Source organism: Leucopleurus acutus (genome assembly GCF_964270905.1).
Source record: "Leucopleurus acutus genome assembly, chromosome: 16".
Lineage (NCBI taxonomy): Eukaryota > Metazoa > Chordata > Mammalia > Artiodactyla > Delphinidae > Leucopleurus > Leucopleurus acutus.
In genome coordinates this window covers 77,642,414-77,664,718 of record NC_139158.1, presented here as the reverse complement: position 1 = coordinate 77,664,718, position 22,305 = coordinate 77,642,414, and the positions used below count along the sequence as shown (strand labels likewise).

Here is a 22,305-nt window from a genome sequence, read left to right as displayed (position 1 = left end):
CAGTGAGGGTACGTTGTCATTAGTCCCATATACAGATGAAGAAACTGAGGCCCGGAGAGGTAAACTAACTTCCCTACCACGACAGAGTCAGTGCCCGTGCCAGGATGTAACCCCAGATGGTCTGGCTTCTCCAGAGTCCGTGCTCTTAATCTCCGTGTTACATTGGTTCTACCCAAGGCATGGGACAGAGAGAAGATGTGAAAAGTATTCGTTTGGCTTCTTAAAGCAACAAAAAACCAAAACTCCTTCCAAAGGTCCACTCCGAGAAGGCTCGCATATTTCAGTCCAGCACTTCCAGACTCATCTCCTCTATGACTCAGTCACTCCTTGGCCTGGAGAGATAGTAGGTCGGGATGGGGATGCTGGTGGGGAGCTGACATTTCTTTTTTTTCTTTTTTTTTCTGACATTCCTGTTGAGTGGACCCGAAGCAGGGGGCTGAGAGGACAGTGGGGCAGGTGGGACCGGAGAAGGGAAAGTTGGTGTCTCCAGGAGGGAGGGGGCAAAGTGATCCAGTTTCTTTGTTCAGAGACCCCTGGGGGGCGGTGCTGTGGGGAGAGGAGAATGCGGTCCGGCACTGGGCCCTGAATCCCATTAGGCTAATGTGCCTGTCTCTGATCTCGCCACTCTGTTTTCTATGGCTTCCTTGGGGTTTCAAATGTGGACATGGTAATTGGAAACATTTAGCATGTGTCAGGCCATCAAGCCTCTCTCTTCAGTCATCGTGCTTGCTCTGCGGTAGATATGTCTGTTTTGAATTTCCAGTGATGTGGGAAATATAGAATGACTTGATTCTTAATTTAGAATACCGAGAGAGACTGACTTGTTTTGTTTTCGAGCCCGTGCAAGGTGTCTCATTCTCTTTTTATGGCTTACCATGTGATTTTTAAAACGTGGCCCTGTGGAAGCGGGCAGGCGCAAGATAGGGGTAGGGGAGATCAAGAGGTACAAACTACTAGGTATAAAACCAACAAGCCACAGGGATATATTGTACAACACAGGGAAGAGAGCCAATATTTTATAATAACTGTAAATGGAATACAACCTTTACAAATTGTGAATCACTATGTTGTACACTTGAAACTTGACTATTATACATCAACTCTACCTCAATTTAAATAAAAAATAAAATACAATAATAAAATAGAATGTGACGCTAGCAGAGAGGCGTCTGGTCACAGAGGTCTTCCTGCGAGGCTGAAGACATATCCGGCCAGCGGGATCCCCGCTTGGGCGAGAAAGAAGACGTGGGGCCCCTCCTCCATCACACCCTGGAAATGCTGTCACCTCTCCTTGGAGCAGGGGAGTCCCGGTGTCGGTTGTCTAACCAGCCGAGTCCTGCGCACGCTGAGCAGGACACAGTGTTCGCTGTGGGCCTGGAAGCTAGCTGCCGTGGGCAGCATAATCGCCCTTTGTCATGGCGGAGGGGAGGGTCTGGAGGGATGCTAGCCACTCAGACCCCTCTGGTGGGGCTCCCCTCCCTCCTAGGGTCACTCACGTGTTGAGCACCTGCGTGGGGTTCTAGGCACTGCACGTGCCTCTGTGAGCCAGACAGGTAAGCTGCTGCTGCTCTAGTCAGGGAGGGACCGGAGAAGGGAAAAAACATCAAATAAATATATCACGCGACAGCAGGCTACGGTAAATGGCTGTTGCAGCATAGAGCAGGGTGGGTAGGTGAAGAGTGAGATGGGCGTGGGGGGCCGTGTTGGGATGAGTGGTCGGGGAAGGGCTCTCTGATAAGGGGTCGTTTGGGCAGAGGTTTGAGCGACAAGGAGGATGAGCCCTGGGAGGATGCGGCATGAGCGCACCAAGCACAGGGAGCGCTTCGTGCTGAGACCCTGAGGCTGGAGCGTGCCTGGTGTGCGTGGCTTGTCTGAGGACAACGGGGCCGGTGTGGCTGCAGTGGAGGGAGCGGGGAGGGAGGGTTGGAGATGGAGGAGACGGTTCAGATCATATAGGATCTTCTGAGTCACGTTAAAGACGTTGGCTTTTTGATCCGAAAAAGATGTTTGCTGTGGGCTTCCCAGGTGGCGCAGTGGTTGAGAGTCCGCCTGCCGATGCAGGGGACACGGGTTCGTGCCCCGGTCCGGGAAGATCCCACATGCCGCGGAACGGCTGGGCCCGTGAGCCATGGCCGCTGAGCCTGTGCATCCGGAGCCTGTGCTCCGCAACGGGAGAGGCCACAACAGTGAGAGGCCCGCGTACCGCCAAAAAAAAAAGATGTTTGCTGTGGCGGGGTGGGTGGGGGCGGTGGTTGAGTAGAGGAGCAACAAGATCTATGTACAGTCTTAAAGATCATTCTAGCTGCTGTGTGCAGAAGGTCATGTGGAGCGGGGAGGAGAAGAGGTGGGCAAGGATGGAAGCAGGGAGACCCTGGAAGGAGGTTACTGCAATGGTCCAGGCAAGAGATGATGGTAGCTCAGACCCTAGTGGTGGTAATCGGGCTTGCGAGAAGCAGATTCTCGCTGGATTTCACACGTTGAGCCACCAAGACTTGCTGCTCCAGTGGACGTGCTGTGCGGTTTGCTTCTCTGTTGGTGTGGGCCCCACACCCTTAACTCGAAGGGACCCTGCTGGCACCTCTGCCTGCCTCTTCCTTTGCTGAAGGCCTCCACCTTGGACTCCTGCTCTTGACGTTTCTGTGGGTGGGTCCTGGGTCTTGACTTTTCTTACAGGATGGGATGGGACTTTGCACATGCATTTGTACCTTCATCGCTTTAGTTTACCTTCTTTGTGCCCCTTAAAAGAAATGTCAAGGTTTACAAAGAGAAAAGCAGACCGGGGCCGGGGGGTGTCTCTTTCTTTGAATGAATATTTTGGCTTTATTTTTATGGTATACATTCATTTGAGTTGAATTTTAACCAATATATTGGGTTTAGGGGAGCTACAACCATGGAGTCATGGGACAACAGAGCTCCTTACTGGGAATGATCAAAGTCCAGTGGGCATTTTAAAACAAGACCTGGTTTCTTTTCTACTTTTATTTTGGACACACACACACACACACACACACACACACACACACATCCCTTCTCCACCTTAAAAACACATATATTTGTTCTCACGGTTATGGTGTATTTTGGAGATTATTCTATATTGCTATATAAAAAGCTTCCTTAGGGTGCCCCATGTGGTTGCCCAGATTGTGCACTGCACAACTCCAGGGGTTGCCATTCATATTCACTGTCATGCTGGTCCCCAGCATACTCGTTCTTTTTTGTTTTTTAATAACAGTATTATACTCTGTAATATCCCAATACTGATTTAACCAGTACTCTTTTCATGGACCTTTAGGTCGTTGCCAATATTTTGCTGTTTTAAAGAGCGCTGCATTGAATAACCTTGTCATTAGTTTTTCTCTGCACATCTACCAGGGCATCCATGGGATAACCCACTTACCAGTAGTGGAATTACTACAGCAAAGGAAGTGTACATTTGTAATCTTGAAAGATAACTGCAAAATTGTCTATCACAGGTTTGCGTACACCCTGTTTCTGTGGGCTCTGCTCTTAGGTTTACATATTTCAACCAGGTCAAGTTTTACCTGGTTGGCACCCTTGTTCTGTCTTTTGCATCAGTCGCACATAGAGCAGATGAAGGAAATATTCCTCCTGGCGTCAGAGCTGGGTTCAAATCCCTGCACTGCTGCTTGCTTGGTTGGGGACCTCATGTCTCTGAGCCTCCGTTTCCTCTTCTGTAAAAGGGCAGTTGAGTTGTTGATGGAACTTTAGGAGGATGGAAAGGGGACAGGCACGCCACAGTTAATTGGGCACCTAATTATGTCTTGCAATTATGAGAAATATAGCAAAGAAGACTATTGCTGGGAGGCCCCGCCTTGTCCGGGGAGCAAGGAAAGACTTTTTTTGGGAAATAGTATTTGAGTCATGTTCTGCGGTATGACTAGGAATTACCTAGGGCAGAGGTGGTGGAGAGGGTGACGGGGGGATTGTTTCTGAAAGATCAGACACAGAGAACCCCTGGTAAGGGGGTCGGGGTGTGATGTGAGGTGGGGTCAGATCGCACATGGTGGTGTCGTCAGTGGGAGCTGGGAGTTTATAAAAGGTCATTCTGGCCACAGGGTAGAAAGTCGTGGGTGGGGACCGGAGGGGATGCAGGGAAACTCTTTAGGCAAGAAACAGTCATAGTTTGGACTAGGGTGGAAGTGATGGATGTGGAAATGGTGATGGATTTGAGTGCACTTTAGGAAATCAAATTGACAGGACTCTGAGGTGGATCCGATATGGAGGTGAGGCGGAGGGAGTTATCATGAATTAGGGTTTTTAATGATGTTATTAATATGTGCTCATTAGATGGATATGTAATGCTGGGATAAGAGTAAAATCATGGAGTAGTTTTCCCGGTGTGTGTGGGTGTGTGTGGGTGTGTGTGTGTGTGTGTGTGTGGGTGTGGGTGTGGGTGTGAGAGTGAGATGGGAGTGGGCTTGGGGTAGCAGCTATGTTCTGCAATTTTTGCATCCAAAAGTAAAGGCAGAATTTGAGATCCACGTGTATTTGTAAAAAACTTTCTCCCTGCGTGCTGTGTGGCAGTTGGGAATTACAATAAAACATCCCCATGGGCTTTTCCCTTCTTTCACAATGTAATATTTGAGGACGATACCAATTTCCTAATATTCCAAATTCAACAAAAAAATGCTACTTAACATTGTTAAAGTTTGATTTTAGTAAAATTCAAAACAGTTTCCTTGGCCTGTTGCCATTTTGAAAATCAATCCCACGTTTCAGATTTGATGGCAGCCCCATCCATCTGAGAGTATTTAAAAACTCTGAACAGAGTTGATAGAAAAATTGTTTTCAAGGAAGTGTCATTTATGAGTTCTCATTGCAACATTATATAATGGGGAATGTTTGAACAACCTAAATGCCCAACTGTAGAGGTTAAGCTGTGAGTCCAAACATAGGATGGAAACAAGGGATGCAGGGCAGGGCAAAATTTAAGGTAGCACTCACTTTCAGGTACTCAGATAACATTTGCACAGCCCTGAGAGCCGGTGCCTCCTTAAACCATGTGCTCGGGGAACCTCACTTGCCTTGTGCCAGTCTAAGCCCAGGGAGATACTAGGCAGTTATTTGAGATTGTCCCAGTGGACAACATTTAGTGACAAAGGGCAATGGTCACATTATATTGTTAAGTGGAAACAATATCTGAAATAGAATCCCAGATATGTTTCTCGAAGTGCCTAGAAGAAGCGTCTGGAAGGATGTACACTAAAGTGCTTATTTCTTTTGAGAGAGTATTTTCTCTATAATATATATATTTTTATATTGTCTATTTTTTCTGCAATGAATGATGAACCCTTATAACTTTTATAACAAGACGAAGGGAAAGCAAGTATCCACATGTACCTGTGCCTCAGGACAGTTCAGTTGCTGCTAAGAGGGGGCAGACGTGGTTCTGACGAGCTTTCTCTGGGAAACGGGGGGTCTCTGAGATGTGGAGACCATTTCAAGTCTGGGTTCTTTTGCCTGAGCTGGTGGGATGGACCTGCCTATCGTAATATATATAGTCCAGCATCTGGGAGCGTCAGGAGGCGGCTGCGACACAGGGGAAGCAAATCTGGCCACATCCCTGAGCTTCCACCCGATGGCTTTGGAGCTTAGGGTCATGAGCAAGTCACTTAACCCCGCTGGGCCTTGGCTTTCTCACCCAGAAAAGGGATCACCTTGCTTTTCCTTCCGTGTGTTGCTGTGCAGATTAAATCAGCTCTGACACCCCCTAGCTGTGTGGCAGACCCTCGTGATGTGCCCCAGAAGCACCCCTTCTTCCTGGAATCTTGTAGACTGCTTGGGAAATTTTCTGTGAAAAGCAGAAGACTTTTGCTCTCACCCTGGCTGCAGGAAGTGGAGCCTCTTGTGCTTTGGAGGTTGGCTGACCTTGAGCTTCTAGGTTCCAGTGGGTGGGCAGGCGGGAGTCTGCTGTGGCTGGGAGGCCACCCTGCTTGCCATGCTCCTGAGATGACCTTATCTTTGAAGAAGCCTGGAAAGAGGCCTCGAGACCCAGGTCTTCCTAAAATGGGGGCAACGGGGCATTTGAGACCTTGAGGGCAGGTCATGCCATCCCAAGGCATCAGGTTCTGTTTGCAAGACCCAAATCACTCAGTTTTTGGAGAGGCAAGTAAATAGCCATAGGGTCTTATCAAACCTCCGGAGAGCTGGCAAGCCCCCTCCAGAATGCGCACGCTCTGGTCATCTTCTGCCACCTTCAGGGAAGGGGAGGGTGGGGATCGGAGGGGAAGTGTTTTTTTCACGCTAGACGGTGTGGTTTCTTCCCCCACCCCCCTCCTCCCAGCCCTCCACATCAGGGGCTCTTCAGCTGCCCACAGAGACGAGGGAATGAGTGCCTGGGTTTCACCACACATCAGGATGTTTGGGGTTGTTTTTCACCTTGTGGGTCTTTCACATTCATTCTTCACTTCTCCGTTCAGTTCCGTCCTATCACCTCCGTGTTCTGATTTGCATCAGCCTCCGATGACAAGGAGAATTCTCGTTTCATGGGTACCTCCTGTGTGCTGGGCTTTGGGGCCCTATAAAGGTCTTCTTTAGCCTTCAAAGAGCCCTGGGCAGTGGGAAGTGATGTCCCTGTTTTATAGGAGCAAATGGAGGCTCAGAGAGGTGGAGTCACTGCTCTGAGGTCACACAGCTGCTGATAAGAAGCAGGGCCTGGACTGAGAGCTGGGTACGTCTGACCAAACGTGAAATCCTTTCTCCTTCCTGCTCTACCACGCCCTCTGACAGCAGAGACCTGTCTTACGTGGGAGGGGGCGCTCACGAGGGTGAGGTGGGTTCCATCTGCTCACATGGCATCAGCTAGTCCAGCTCAACTAGGGGCTGCTCAGCCCGGGACACACAAAGTTCCCGCTTAAAGAAGTGGGTTCTTCTCTTGAGGGGCAGCGTTGTTTGTCTTGGTTGCTGTTGCCTGTTTCTCTGGCTCCCTCCATCTCCCTTCCTCCTCCCCTGCCCCCGCCCCTTCTTGTTCAGCAGGAAGAGCACTCTTGATCTTATAATTTCGCACTTGCTCGTGTTTCCTTTGAGAACGTAATCTGCACTTTCTGAGCTGTAGTTGTAGATCAGAGAGCAGCTGTGAGTCTGTCAGACGCCAAGGGCACAGACAGCACGCTGGGAATGGACTTAGAGCCTGAAGGCCCGGAGTCCGCATCCTGGCCCTGGCCTGTACTGACAGTGTCCACTGGGGCAAGTTGCCAGGACTTTGCCAGCCTCAGTTTTCTCATCTATAAAATGGGCCCCTCCTACCTAGAATTGTTGTGATACATGTAAAACGTTGAGTGTGGTGCTTGGCCTGGGGACGGTGTACACTTAGCTGCTGCCCGGTTGTTGCTGGTGACCATTGATTCCACATGCTTATTGATCACACCGAACAAAACAAACACGCTTTCTCCTACCATGGACTTCCTGTTCAAGTGGAAAAGAGAGATACTAAGCAAATTAACAACTAACAAGAAAATTCCAGATGGTAACGAAGTAACTATTCCTGTGGTGTGTCAGTGAATGTTTAACATCTACTTCTCTAGAGAAAGCCCCGATTTGTAGCATTTAGCACTTTTTGTGGTGTAAATATTCTCATCGTGGCTAATTTCAGGCTATCAGAGTAATGTCTAATGGCTCTTAAAATTCCTGAAAATTTAAGCAACTGCAAGGGTGGAATAGCTGGCTCCGGCACTGGGTGTATGTAACTAATGTGGTTTGGGAAAGACCTGAAGATCTGAGAGCTAAATGTACCAGTGGAAGAGTATGCCAGCAGAGAAGATGGCTGTGCAAAGGCCCTGAGGTCGGAGAGAGCTTGGTGTGCTCAGGGAACAGAAGGATGGCTGGTGCTGGCAGGAGCCTAATGGGGTAGAAGGGCTGGAAGATAGAGGCTGGGCTGTTGGAAGCCTCATAGACCATGGTACCAAGTTTGGATCTTATTCGCCGGCCACAGGAAGTCTTTGGAGGGTTGTAAGCAGGGGAACGTCTGGGTCTGCTTTGCATTTTTTAAAGATCAGAGGGCTATTCTGTTAAAGACCGGCAAGAGGTCAGTTAGGGAGCAGTGGTGGTCACTCCAGGGAGAGGCAGTAGCGGCTTGGACTAGTGTACCATCAGGGGAGGGGACTAGAGGTGGCTGGACTCCTTTGGGATGTGACGGATTTTATCCCCAGGTGTTCTCTGGCTGTTTACCCTGAGTACATGCAGCCTGCAATTTCTGCTCTTAGATCCCGGGAAGGGGGAAGGAACCTCAGACCATTAGGGTCACTCTCTATCCTACCTACTCTCCTCCTTGATTCTGATGATACTGTGTTTACCACCTCCTGATAAATCCAGGACAGGAGGTGAGGAAAGATATTTATCTTGGGTCCAAATGCAAAGCAAGAACAACAAAAACAGAATCTGTCCTCGAAGCTGCCCTTCCTCCTTTGATTTTTCTCAAGAACAGTACCTGTTCTTCAGTTTGCATGGGGGAGAAAGATAACAGACTGACTTCACTTTCACCTTTGCCCCAGGGTGCCTCTCCGGTGTGTATCAGACGCTTATGTAAATGTTGTAGGTGTCAGCCTGGCAGGTTGTGAAGAAGGTTGCCATCTGGCTCTGCTCCACCCTTAGCTCGCCTCTTGGTCCAGTGTTCAGAGGGGCACAAGAGAACACCATCTTTCTGGACCAGCATCGTCTGAAAGACCTTTTCTCAATGATGGAAACGTCCTGTATCTGTGCCGTTCATTATGGCACCAGCCATTTGTGGCCATTGAGCGCTTGGAAGGTGCGGCTCGTGTGACTGAGAAACTGACCTTTCAATTAAATTTTTGTATTGCTTGCTATACTGGGCAGTGCAGTTCTAGACCATGTGTGATTATCTGTTGCCCTGGAGCCTTTGGTTCTGGGCATTTGACTGGAGATCCTACTGAAATTTTGTAGAACTCTGTGGAAGGGTGGGGTCTCAGTGAGTCGTCACTTGTCATAACCCCGCTTCCGCCCTGTTTGCAGAGGAAGGAGCAGAGGCGCAGAAGGATTACATGATTTGCCCAGCATTTCTCAGCTGGGGAGTGGCAAGACAGGAACCCACCTTCTGACTCTTAGCTCAACATCCGTTTTTCTTTTCTTATGTATAATTTTCAAAACCAATGTTAAATTCCACAAGTTTCCAGGCAGCTCTTCTGCCTGTAACTTTGTGGATGAAGTTAATTCCTCTTTGATCACCTTCTCAACCTTGATCTCCTGCATCCCTAGAAGTGATCATGATGTGGTCAGTCTGGAGCGCATCCTTCCACACCTTTTCCTATTGCATTTACATGAGTATAAATGAATGGATTGAAACATTCAGCATTAAAAAAAATAAGTTGTATCCTGCTATCCATGTTTTTTTTTTACGAATTGCTTTTCTTTTTTAATAGTATGTCTTAGATCTTCCGGGTGAAGTTCACGGATCTTTGCCATACTGGTTTTTTAACTGTTGTAGTCTTTCATAGCCTGGACATGTATTACTCATAAGCCTGATGGATGAAACTAATTGTTCATTTTTCTCTTCGTGTTAGTAAACATTTTTGTGCATATCTCCTGCATGCACAGCATTTCATCTGGGGTCCATACTGAGAAGTGGATTTATTAGGTCATAGGGAATATGTATTTTTAATATTAATAACTGCTACTCCAAAAATAGTTATACCAGTTTATGTTCCTATCAGCTATGGGAGAGTGTTTGTGTCTTCACAGCCTCCAAAACACTTGATATGATCAAATATCTACATGGGTGCCCATCTAATGGGCAAAAAATGATATCTCATAGTTGTTTAATTTGTATTTTCCTGTTTACAAGGCAAGTTGAACATCTTTTCTATGCTAATGGTCATTTGTTCTTCTGTGAATTGCCTGTTCAAATCTCTTGTCCAATTTTCTGTTGAAAAATTCATTATTGATTCATTCAGCAGGTATGTACTAGAATGCCTACCGTGCGCCAAGCCTTATTCTAGGTGCTAGGGATTCTGTGGCAAGTTAAATAAATAGACATCCCTGCCCTCAATGAGGTGATAGTCTAGTTGTAGAAGAAAGACCCAGGCAAAAGGAATTGAGAAAATATATAGTATATTTTATGGCATTAAAAAGAAGGGAAAGGAGCTAGGGACAGCCATGGGGGTAGGACTCGATTTTCAATAGGATGGCCAGGAATCTTGTCCTTTGCTTATTCACTTGTAGGCATTCTTTATATATTGTATCTATTAATCCTTTGCATGTTATACATTACACATATTTTCTTCCAGTCTTTAATTTTCTATCAGTTTAGATGACGGTACTTTTGTCTTGCTCTTTCTTTTTTAAAATGATAAAATCTAACTTGTTAATTGGAATATAGTCATATAAAAACTGAAAGTTCCTTCTTTCTAGGCAACCCATTGTCAAGAGCTCTGGTTTATCGTTTCCACTTATTTTCTCTTCTCACTGCCACCCCCTGACCCCCGGTCACCAATTAAGCACAGTTTCTGGCTGTTTCTCCATAAATGCAATTCTGATCTATCACAGTCTTTCTCAGGGCTGCTTAATATTCCATTTTAAAGAGGATCCCTATAATTTATGCAAGCAGCCCCCTCTGGCTGGACATGCAAGTTGCTTCCAATCCTCCATGGCTCTAGACATTGCAGCAATTCTGTGTTCTTTCTGCTGCTCATGAGCTTCTTTGATGTTTTTGTTTGCTGGACTGTAGCCACCATACCCTGTATGTTAATGGTGCTGTAATAATTTGGTTTTGTTTTCTCCCCCTCAGCTCCATGGCTACATGGAAAACAAGCCGCTGGGGCTTCAGATCTTCATTGGGACGGCCGACGAGCGGATCCTTAAGCCCCATGCCTTCTACCAGGTACACCGGATCACGGGGAAAACCGTCACCACCACCAGCTACGAGAAGATCGTGGGCAACACCAAAGTCCTGGAGATTCCACTGGAGCCAAAAAACAACATGAGGGCAACGTAAGGGCTGGGGGCTGAGGGCAGTGGGTCTTCGTGGGGAAGTGATGGGGCCAAGTGGCGGGGATTTGGGAGGAGGATGGAGTTGATGGAAGCACCCGTAGACAGTGGTTCCCAATTTGTGAAGGACCCACAGAGGTTTCTGTTTTAAAAGTCTCCATTTTAAAAGTTCTAGACCTAGTTGTTTTTCATGTGTATTGAGAGGAAGAATACTTATGCATCTTTGGTTTATGTTGCTTGGGATGAGGCTAAATTTATTTACATTTATAAATTTGTTTGACTTAAAATTATTAAACAACTATGCAGATAGGTCTAACCTCACAGAGCGGATATGCATATGGCTAAACTGTGGGAAACATTGCACCCGTGTGTTGGAGTTTAAAAAACTTTATTAGAGAATAATCTCAAACATGAAAGCTGCGAGAATTGTACAGAGAACTCCTGTTACACTGTTCGCTCAGATTTACCAATTGTTAACATTTTCCACATTTGCTTTCTTGCTGTTTTTCTCCCCCTCTCTTTATTTTTTCCTGAACCGGTTGCGAGTTAGTTGCAGACATCATGCCTTTTTACTTTCAAATGCTTAAGCATGCATTTCCTAAGAACAAGCATGCTCTCCTACGGGACCACAGGACGTTTATCAAATCAAGGTATTTAATGTCCATATGACTACTCTTACTATTGCATAGTCCATAATCAATTTTTCCCAGTTGCGTCTTTGAGTTTTTCAGGTACTTTTGAGAGTAGAAAAGTAAGCATGCAGAATCTCCCTAGAGAGGTAATTTCCACTGGGGGATTTTGCTAATTACTTTGCGTTTTACCCCCATTTTGGTTTAAATTCCTGGCTGAAAAATTTATCCGTGTATTGCAGTCCCCCGCCCCCCTCGCGGGTGACCTTTCCTGCTCCCCGAGATGGTCAGTTGTCAGTGGGGTTCTTGACTTTCCGGCAGCATTGACTGTGCGGGGATCCTGAAGCTTCGGAATGCGGACATCGAGCTGCGGAAAGGCGAGACGGACATCGGGAGGAAGAACACGCGGGTGAGGCTGGTGTTCCGGGTGCACATTCCAGAGTCCAGCGGAAGGATCGTCTCCTTGCAGATAGCATCTAACCCCATCGAGTGCTGTAAGTTGGGTTCTGGGCAGGGTCGGTTTTTGGCAAGTGCAGTGTATGTGACCCTGGGCAGTGTAGCCTGGGCAAGGTACCCAGCAAGAATGTGTGACCCGCAGGGGTCAGCGGTGGCCCAAGATGACCAAAGGGGCCAGAGACAGAACGCGTTTCAGAGTTTCTCTCTGCTTCTCTTTACTTGTGGAGGGTTTACTGTCAAAAATAATGATGGCTGATAAGTAGCCTACAGCTTAGTTTAGAAGATTTGAAATGTGTAAGTGTTGTGCTGGTCTCAAAAAGGGTAGATGCAGTTGGAGTGAGTTCACTGTACTTAGTGCCCCCCTTTTTTTTTTTTAGATTTATTTGTTTGGTTGCGCTGGGTCTTAGTTGCGGCAGGCGGGCTCCTTAGTTGTGGCATGCGGACTCCCAGTTGCGGCATGCATGTGGGATCTAGCTCCCTGACCAGGGATCGAACCCGGGCCCCTTGCATTGGGAGCGCAGAGTCCCATCAACTGTGCCACCAGGGAAGTCCCTTGTTCCTCTTCTCTTCTTTCAATAGAATAATAATAGTATCCCAGTGGCTCTCGCTTACTGCACTGTGACTCCACTGGTAACTGGGCTAGGTGCTCAGTGTGTCGTACTCTTTAAATACTCACAGCAGTCCTGGGCAATGGCTGGTGTCATGATGCCCATTTTAGAGAAGAGGAGGGAGAGAGATGAGGGGTAGTGTAACGTGTCTCAGCAGGGCTGGGATTTGAGCAGGAGCTTTGGCATGCAGGAGCCACACGTCCCCATCACCCTCAGCACAGCCCATCCCCCTCAGCCCATCCCTGGGCGTTTACTGAGAATCTGCTCAGTGTCTGGTGCTGTGCTGGGGGCCTGCAGATGAGCAAGATGTTTTCTCTGTCGTCAGTGAGCTTACAGTCTGGTGTAAGCTAACCCACACAAAGATGCAGAAGATTTTCAGAATCCAGTACAGAGTGGCCAAGATCTGCTGTTCGGAAGGTCTCTGAGCAGAGACCTGGCCCAGCTACGTTAGGCTTCAAGAGAAGAAATCACTCTGAGATCATTCTTAGGTACTTTGGGCAAGTTTGTTGTTGGATTTTGTAGTTAGATGTGACAAAGCTTATTGTCTGCTCAGCTTTTGAGAGTTGAGAAGTCATTTTTAAAAGCATAAAGAAAGAAGTAAGCATTGTTCCAGAAACAAAAGCTGTTTTTATTAGTTTTAAAAAGTCTCGTTCTTCTAAGAATATTTTTGTGCTCTTACAATAATGTTCCATATTCAATTATGTTTCAGGGTTTTTTTCCCCCTTTTTACTGGACATTTTACCATAATTAGGTGTCACAGGATCAGCTGCCTGCAGAGACGAGGGAGGTCGTGGACATGAGTGGAGTGGGTTGGGTGGGTAGTAGTGGTAGAGACTGGGGGCCAGGGTGGCACGTTCCCCACCTAAATGGGTTGCTGTTACCCAAATCCAGCCAGGGTTTCCATGTGGGAGTGTCGACTCAGTGTGGCCAAATCTGATTTTTTTTTTTTTTTTTTTTTTGTGGTACGCGGGCCCCTCACTGTTGTGGCCTCTCCCGTTGCGGGGCACAGGCTCCGGACGCGCAGGCTCAGCGGCCATGGCTCACAGGCCCAGCCGCTCCGCGGCATGTGGGATCTTCCCGGACCAGGGCACGAACCCGTGTCCCCTGCATCGGCAGGCGGACTCTCAACCATTGCGCCACCAGGGAAGCCCCGATTTTGTTTTTAAGATAAACCAATAATCTCCTGATTTTTAAGAAAAGCGACAAGAAAGTCAAAATACTCTGTAGGTCAGCTGAGAACTGCACGTGGCTTGGATTCATCAGAGGTAGTCTTAATCAGACACTAATGAGGAAAGGGAAAGTATGAATATTTTATGCAGAAAGCATTGAGGAAGACTGGCCTTCAGCCAGCAAGAGGAGAGGGCGGACCCTCTTTGGTAGAGAAGCCAGAACTTGGTCTTGATTGGTCTTTGGAAAAGGATGAAGGAGGCCTGTGATCTCTTCCAGGCTGGTGAGTCAGGATGGGGGACCAGGCTGAACGTGGTGGTGGGTTTGTGCTCTGAAGTTAGAGGAGAAAGACCCAACAGCAGACAACAGAGGAAAACAAGCGTTTGAAAAACATCATCACAGAAACAGTGGAGGAATTCCCCTCCTCTGCCCAGCAGACCCCACCCCTGTCCCCCAAGTGCTAGTCGTGGTGACTGCCCCACCCTGGTCTTGGTTTTGAACATCTCAAGACATTTGGGGAAGGAAACTCAGGCTCTTCCTCAGTGATTTGGGGGATTTTGAGAAGATAAGGTCTTGCCTTTCTGGCAAATGACTCAGTCTCCAGGATGGGGCTGTGGTTTGTAGCAAGGTGGGGGTCAGGAGGCCTCAGGAGGGACCGTTGATAGGAGCTCCTGTTCTCTCCATCTTTGGGTCCTTCAAGTCATTCTATCTCCTGTTAATCTGAGACTTTAAGGGTCAGCACTGGTTGCACGCACCTCCAGCAAGATCCTCAGGGTGTTAAAAGTTGCGTGAACTTTGGACATAGCAGTTTTTTGTTTTCCTATTCTTATAAAGACGTGTTTGGCTGATTGAACTACTGTGCTTTGACAGATAAGGAAACTGAGACTTTCTTGGTAAGGTGATTTCTTGTTAAGGTGATTTACTCATTTTTACTCGGTAGGGAGCAGAGGCAGAGTCTCCAACTTTCTAGTTCTGTGAAATAGCTTCTTTTGGTTTCGGCACCACCAGCCTCTCTGGCAATACCAAGTGGAGCTACCGATGGGCCACTCTCCCTCTCGTGGAGGGAAGGCAGAGCCTTCTGTCATTTTCATCTCCTTCTTTGTTCTGTCTGGCAGTTCCATCAGCATTTATGGACTAATTGAATGACTGTTTGATCCTTAGGGAGATATTCAATATTTGTTGACAAATTAGTCTGTGACATGTATCAACACAGTATGTGTACAGTAAATATGTGTTGACTAATTGACTTCATGTCCACCCCTTGGGGAAGGTAGGTGGGTAAGAAAAACACTCAGTGGGCTGGTGCTCATTTGCAAGGCTAACTTATTTACTCTGGAGATGTCTTTTACGTGACGTCTCAGGGATCAAGGTTGAGTTCTCAGAATCTAGTAGAAAAGTCTGGAACAAGCTACTGGAGGCCACTCTTTGGAAGGTGGAGTTACTTGCTAGAAAGGCAGATCTCGTCTATTTATCATAGGCCTGTGTGCCCAAGGGCAAATCTCACCTGTGCACAGAGGGACACCCCACGTTTCTAGCTTTCTGTTTCTAGCGGATCTTCAGTGTTGCCAGGGAGGTCCTTTGAGTTCCCTCCCCTATTCTCAGCAGAGACTCTTTCGAACCTTCTCTGTCTCCCAAGCTCTGGAGGCTGCCCCACCCTCCTCCCACCTGGAGGAGAACGTGGAAGAGGTCAGGAGGCAACACCCTTGTCTTGCCCAACAGAGACCCTGCACACGGTCCCAGCTGTGGGCAGCCTTTCCTCGTCTGGGACCCTTGGAATGGGACAGTTCGCCTTACCCCCTGGGTTCCTGAGAGCTCTCAGCTTCAACTCCAAGTTCCCTTGTGCTGGTGGAACCCTTGCTTCCCTCTTGTGCGAGTTCCCAGGGCTGGCGAAGACAATTACCACCACCTGGGAGCCTTCCAGCCACAGAAATTGATTCTCCCACAGATCTGAAAGCCAGAAGCCCTAAATCAAGGTGTCATCAGGACTGGTTCCTTCTTGGAGGCTCTGAGGGAGGGAGAGTCTGTTCCAGGCCCCTCTCCTCCGGTGGTGGCCGGCGATCACCAGCGTTCCTTGGCTTGTAGACACATCACTCCAATCTCTACCTCCATCTTCACGTGGCCTTCTCTGTGTGCCCTTTTTTCTCTCTCCTAAGGACACTCTCATGGGGTTTAGGACCCCGCAATCCAGGATGATTTCATCTTCATCCTTATTCACATCGTTGAAGACCCTGTTTCCAAATGAGGTCACATTCTGAGGTTCTGGGTGGGCAGGAAGTCTTGATGGCGGCTCAGTTCAACCCACGACACCTCCTCAGCTGCATTTCTCGGCTTCACTCTTCTCTCTGCTCCACAATTCCCAAATCCACGGGCATCTTCCTCTGGCTCCTAGGCTTCTGCCTATGCTGACACCTCCATCCAGAGCAATCTTAGCTGCCTGTTGGAATCACCTGGGGACTTCTAAGAAAAAATAGGATGCCTGAATCCCACCCCAGAAACTCTGATTCAGTTGGTCTGCGTTGAGCCCTGAACCCAGAGACTTTCAGAGATGCCTAGTGATTCTGACATGCGGCAAAGTTAGAGACCTACTGCTGGGAGGTGGGGTTCCCGCATCCTTCAGTTGCTTAGTTAACTCCTCCTTATCCAAGGCCCCAGTTTAGATGGCCCCTCGAGGAGGAAGCTTGCCCTCACCCCACAGGGTATAGGGTCCCCTCTCTGTGCACTGACACCCAATTTACTTATCAACCTCTCTTAGGTAAGGTTAGGGACCAGTGGGTGTTAGCCAGGGCCTGGCACATAGCAACTGTCTCTAGAATGTTTGTTGAAAAAAATGAAAGTGTGAAAACAGTGTCCCCAGGCTGCCCAGCAGGAGAGAGAGGCAGCCATGAGACAGAGTGGATGTGTCCCCAGGGGCAGATGCCTTCTCCCGTGAGAACTTTCCGTGGGTTTTCTCCTTGCCCTGCAGAGGGGCCTCTCTGTTCATCACATTTCAGGAAACACCTAAAGCAATTTCCCACCGGGCCCTGCCCGCTCAGAGCACAGAGTGTAAATGCACTTTGCTCGTTTTGCAGGAACTGGGGGCATGGGTATGAGGTGTGGACTAGAAAACGGCTTTTCTCACATGGTGTTTTCGGTCTCTCCCTTTTCATGACATAATTGTGTTTTACCAAGGTATAATTAAGATACACTAAATTGCACAGACCGTAAATCTTCTGTTCAGTGGTTTTGACAATCGTATACACCAGTGTGACCACCACTCCAAACAAGATACAGGGCGTTTTCCTTCGTTCCTGAAAGTTTCCTCCTACCCCTCAACCAGTGCCCCCTCCCCAGCCCCATACACAGGCAAGCACTGTTCTGATTTCTATAACCATAGATGCACTTTCCCCATTCTAGAACTTCATGTAATGGAAGAGTACAGTATGGACTCTCTCGTGTCTGGTTTGTGTTACTTACAGCATGATGTTTTTGAGCTCCATCACTGTTACTGCGTGATTTGGTCGTTCATTCTTTTTTTTTTTTTATTGCCGAACAGTATTCAATTGTATGAATATAACAATTGTTTATTTACCACTGATAGACATTTGGGTTGTTTCTGGGGTTTGGGGATCATGAATAAGGCTGCTATGAACATTCCCCTTCAAGGCCTTTGTGGACAGATGCTTTCATTTCTTTTGGGTAAATACCCGGTAATGGAATTGCTGGGTCGCGGGGAAAAAAACCATATGTTCCAATTTATGTATTTTCCAAATCGTTTTACACTCCGTACAAGAGTGTCTGAGAATTCCACCTGCTCACTAATATTTGGCTTTGCCAGTCTTTCTAGTTGTAGCCATTACAGTGAGTAAAATGGTACCTCATTGTGCATAACCCATAATTTGCATTTCCCTAAAGACTGATGACGCTGAGCCCTAATCTGTGTGCTCATTGGCTGTCCTGTGTCTTCTTTGGTGAAGTGTTTGTTCAGAGCTTTTGCCCATTTTTATTGGGTGGCTCATATTTTTATTGTTAATATACAGTAGTTCCTTTTGCATTGGGTATGAACCTGTTGTCAGATTTATGTATTATGAATATTTTCCCCCAGTCTGTGGCTTGCCTATTTCTTTTCTCAATTGTGTCTTATTAAGAGCATCAATATTTTATTTTGATGAAGTCTAGTATATTCTTTTCTTTTCTTTTGGGATTATTACTCGTTATATTCTCCCAAGAAATCGCCACCTATCTGAAGATAGCAGACATCTTCTCTTCTGTTTTCTACTAGAAGGTTTTTGATTCTGGCTTTTAGGTTTAGGGATACAAACCATATCAGGTTAATTTTTGTGTATGGTGTGAGGTAGGGTCCAGTTGCCTTGTTTTCCGTATGGAAATTCAGTCGTTTCATATGCCTTTTTCTGAAAGTGAGAGCTTAGACAACCGAAGACTGTTGCCTCCGTCACCACCTCCCCTTTACTCCTCCACTACACGCTCCTAAGTCTGACGTGGAAGATGGGGGATCACACAGCAGTGCTGTATGGAAATCCTTAGAATTAGTGAGATCAGACAGGCAAATTGATTTTGCTTTGCTTCATAAGTCAGAGATGCTCTCTTGCCCATCTGCTCCTTCCAGAAGCCAAAACGACCCACATAATTCTTATAGGCCCCTTAACATTATTCTTCTAATTAAAAATATATGTGGAGTGCATCATATAGTACTAGGAACTGGGGATGAAGCGGTGACCAAACCAGAGTCGTGGCCATCATGGAGGTCACATTCTAGTGGGGAAAACCCACAGTCAGCAAGCAGGCAGAGACATCATTTCAAACAGAGCTAACTGTCATGGTGAAAATAACAAAGATCATGTGTTAGTGACTTGGGGGTGGGGGAGCAGCAACCTTAGTCATTCTGACCAGGGAAGACCTCTCTGAACAGATGGCTTGTTAACCTGGACCTGAGTGACGGGGGAGCATGGCCCAGCTGGAGGGTAGAGCAGGTGCAAAGCCCTAAGGCAGGGATAAGCTTGCCATCGTCAGGGAACAGAAAGGCAGCCCGGGAGGCAGTGTGGAGTGACGGGTAGGGAGAGGTGTAGGAGGTGAGGTCTGAGAGGAAGCAGGGGACTTTGGATTTTATTCTAAGTGAAACGGGAAGCCTTGAGTTCTACATAAGGGACTGGCATGATGTGATTTATATTTTAAAACTTGTGTAGCACAGTGCCTGGCACATAGTAGATGCTAATAAATACTTGAAGACCAAATGAAGGAAGGTAGGACGTGAGGGGGACATGAAGGGGAAGAGGTAAAGGACAAGGAACTATTATCAGTCACCTACTGTATGTCGAGCACTTTCTCTGTTGCTGCTAAATCATTGGGAGGACACCAGGAACTCAGCATCTGTTCCAATTTTATAGATGGGAAAACTGAAGCACAGAGAGGTTAAACTAATTGCCTGTGGTCACACAGCTAGTAAGGGACCAAGCCAACTGTGACGACCAGGTCCTGCTGGATCCCAGGACGCCAAGGTTGAGCTACATCACGAGTGACAGACTAATTTGGGCCAGAACTCCAAAGGGTGACGTCATCTCATATAAACTGGAGACCAGATCAGCGACCCTTAGGGAACTGTGGCCACCCTCCCACCACTCTGCAGTGGATTGTCTCCCTCGAGACCCTGTAGCAGTAAATCTTGGGTGAAATTTGGGCAGAGGGCAGGTAGGCCAGGCCTTTTTGTCTGCCCCGGCTCTCTAAGGTGGCTTTTAAGCAATGACTAAGGGATCACATTCAGAAACATCAGAAAACCAACATGTTGGGAGGAAGCAGGGTTAGGGTGATGGTTAGGACTGTGGGTCTGGGTTCACATCGTGCCTCTGCCACTTACTAGCTGTTTAGTCCCGGGGAAGTTACTTAGCACTCTGTGCCTCAGTTGTCTCATCTGTAAAATGGGGATGGTAGTAGTACCTATCTCAGTACAGTAGAATAAACCCAATGCCTCTCTTCTGGTATGTCTCATATTTTCCCACTTGCAGCCCTCCCTGTAGCTCTGCAAAGCAGACGTGACATACCTCTGGTTGCCACTCTGTCACTGCCGAGAGCCCACAGCCCAGGCAGCAGTAGGTGTGGGAGTTTAACAAACACTAATTGTTTCAGGTGAGCTGGCAGCTAGCCGCAAGCCCTGCTGCTGAGAGGAGCTTAGATGATTATCTGTCTGGTGCTGTGGGTTGGCTGCGTGGTGATTACAGGAAAGCTGGGTTTTTGGGGAGCCCAGGATTGGGGTGGCTTCTCCACTGATTGATATGGTTACCTGACCCTGCGATTATGGCCTTTTACTGAGCTCGTTTGGCGGGGCTGGGGAGGCAAAACTCCCCTTTATTGAAGAGCTGCCACCTGCCCCCAGCTGTCACATCTATTAACTTGTTTCTACCCTCATCGTAGCCTGGGAAGACTCAGAGACTCTGAGCTTACGTCTAGCGGGCTGAGGTTCAGAAGGGCTAACTGATCTGAGAGTCACGTGGCTGGCGAGGGAAGGGGCAAGAGCTGGGGGATCAAAACCCATGTCCTTTTCTCTGTCTGGGCTGCCTGGGTCCCCCGGTGACCAGGGAGCTCATCAGTCAAATGGAGATTCATGGAGCCCCCTGTAAGGGTCTTGGTTACTGGAGATATGTGGGAATATTCCGCGGGGGCTCCTTGTTAATGTGTTGGAATGGAGAAGAATAAGAGCCCCTCCTATGGACCCAGCACTGTGGGGATCGGACGAGAGGTACCAGTCTTTCAGGGCCGTTGTTTGTGCTCCTTTTTCCGTATGAGGAAGCTGAGACCCCCTGAGGTCAGAACGGGCAGGTGGTCTCATGCACTGCGGACCCCCTGCGTTTGCAGACACCGCGCCCCAGACCCGTGCCGTGAACGCTGACAGGTCCCTCCCAGAGGTGAACCCCATACTCAGGGAGAATTGGGTTCCTCTGCCCCAGGGTCCCGCTTCCCAGGGAAGACCCATCAGTGGCCAGGGCGGGGTCTGAGGGAGCCTGAGGGGCCGGTCTGCCGGCCCTGCTCCCGGCCCCTCCCCAGCGAGGCCTGAGTCAGCACCATGTTCTGGGCCAGGCCCGGCTCAGCCGGGCCAGGCTCACAGCCAAGGACGGGGCCTGATGTACAGACAGGAAGCGTTTACAGCAGCTGGGATGAGGGGTGGTCGGTGCTTGGGCCAGAGTGAGACTGAAGGGGGCCCTCCTCCTGGTCCGGGCTGGCTGGTGGCTTTCCCAGTGGGTCCTTCTCCATTTTACTAAAAAGAGGTCCCTCTGGGTAGGGGAATCCCACAGTCTGTCCGCCTTACATAGCTGTGAGCTCTCAGGCATGTGACTTCTCCTTTGGGAGACTCAGCGCCCTCACCTCCAAAATGGGAGTCATTCCTGCTTGTGGTCTCATGAAGTTTAGCAATAAAAATAAACATAACAGACATTCATTGAGCCCCGATGAGGCGCCACACACTTCCTGTGCATTAGCTCATTTAATCTGCAAACCGCTCTCTGAGGTTGGCCCTATGATGAGTCCCATTTTATAGATGAGAAAACAGAGGCACAGAGAGATTAAATCACTTGCCCAAGGTCCCAAAGCTTGGATGTCACCGAGCTGGGCTTCGAACTCAGGCTCTCACGTGGCAGCATCCTTACTTTGACCCATGACCGTAAATTGCTTCTTCATGTGTGTGCTTTATAATATAAACAAAAACATATATAAAAAGTGCTGGAATCCAAGGCACTGTCTACGGCAGCTGTAATTATTCACTGTTAGCAGAACCCACCCACTCTGCACAACCAAATTTCCCTGACCAGCTTCTCCCGCCTCTCTCCTGGGGTTCTTGGGTAGATCATCATTGTTGGCCAGGCAGCCCCCTGTCCAGGCTGACCTGGAGGACCCCCCGCCTGGTGTGAATTTCCCTCTCTGAGCCTTTACCGCCAGCTCTGCTCCCAATCAGCCGCTGTTGCTAGTGAAAGTAAACACCCAAACTGGCTAAACCAACAGCCCCCTGTTGATTCAGAGCTCATAAAACACAGGAGCCCCAAGCCACTTTATGACGCGCGAGAATCCAGGGGCAGGAGGGAAGCCTGAGGTAGTCTCCTGGCTTCGAGGGCCACCTTGACGCTTAAGCCAGAGCTGAGGGTCTAGCCTCCACCCACAGGTGAGACCTGGGCCGTGGGCTTGGCTTTAAGCTGGTGGCCCCCTGTTTGGTTAGAACACTGCCGGGTTTGGGGTTTGGACGGTCTGGAATCTCCAGTGGTCGAAGAGCCGAATGGGACTCGGTGGGGACGGCTGCGGGTGGTGGTTCAGGCCTGGGGGGCCCAGTGGGCTTGCAGAGAGCCCTCCCATAGGTCCTGGACCGTGTCACCCCAATTAGTAGCCCTAGGTGTTGGAGGCTGCGTCAGAGAGGGAGAAGGAAGTGGACCCCAGGAGGGTGGTTTTGGCTGCTGTCTGCCTGTCTTCAGTTCCTCTTTCAGGGGCTAATTGGATTCATTTGCTTTGCCTCT

At 48.4% G+C, this 22,305-nt stretch overlaps 1 protein-coding gene across 4 annotated transcripts in view; it reads left to right on the top strand.

Moving 5' to 3' along the window:
- Positions 1-22,305, top strand: part of NFATC2 (nuclear factor of activated T cells 2) — a gene marked incomplete at its 5' end in the record, with an annotated part of 154,326 nt that overhangs the window by 67,317 nt on the left and 64,704 nt on the right. For all 4 annotated transcript variants that reach the window (XM_082856977.1, XM_082856975.1, XM_082856978.1 and 1 more), the window contains 2 exons: positions 10,760-10,962; positions 11,910-12,082. In XM_082856977.1, coding sequence (XP_082713103.1) covers positions 10,760-10,962; positions 11,910-12,082 — 376 coding nt within the window. The remainder of the gene's footprint in view (positions 1-10,759; positions 10,963-11,909; positions 12,083-22,305) is intronic.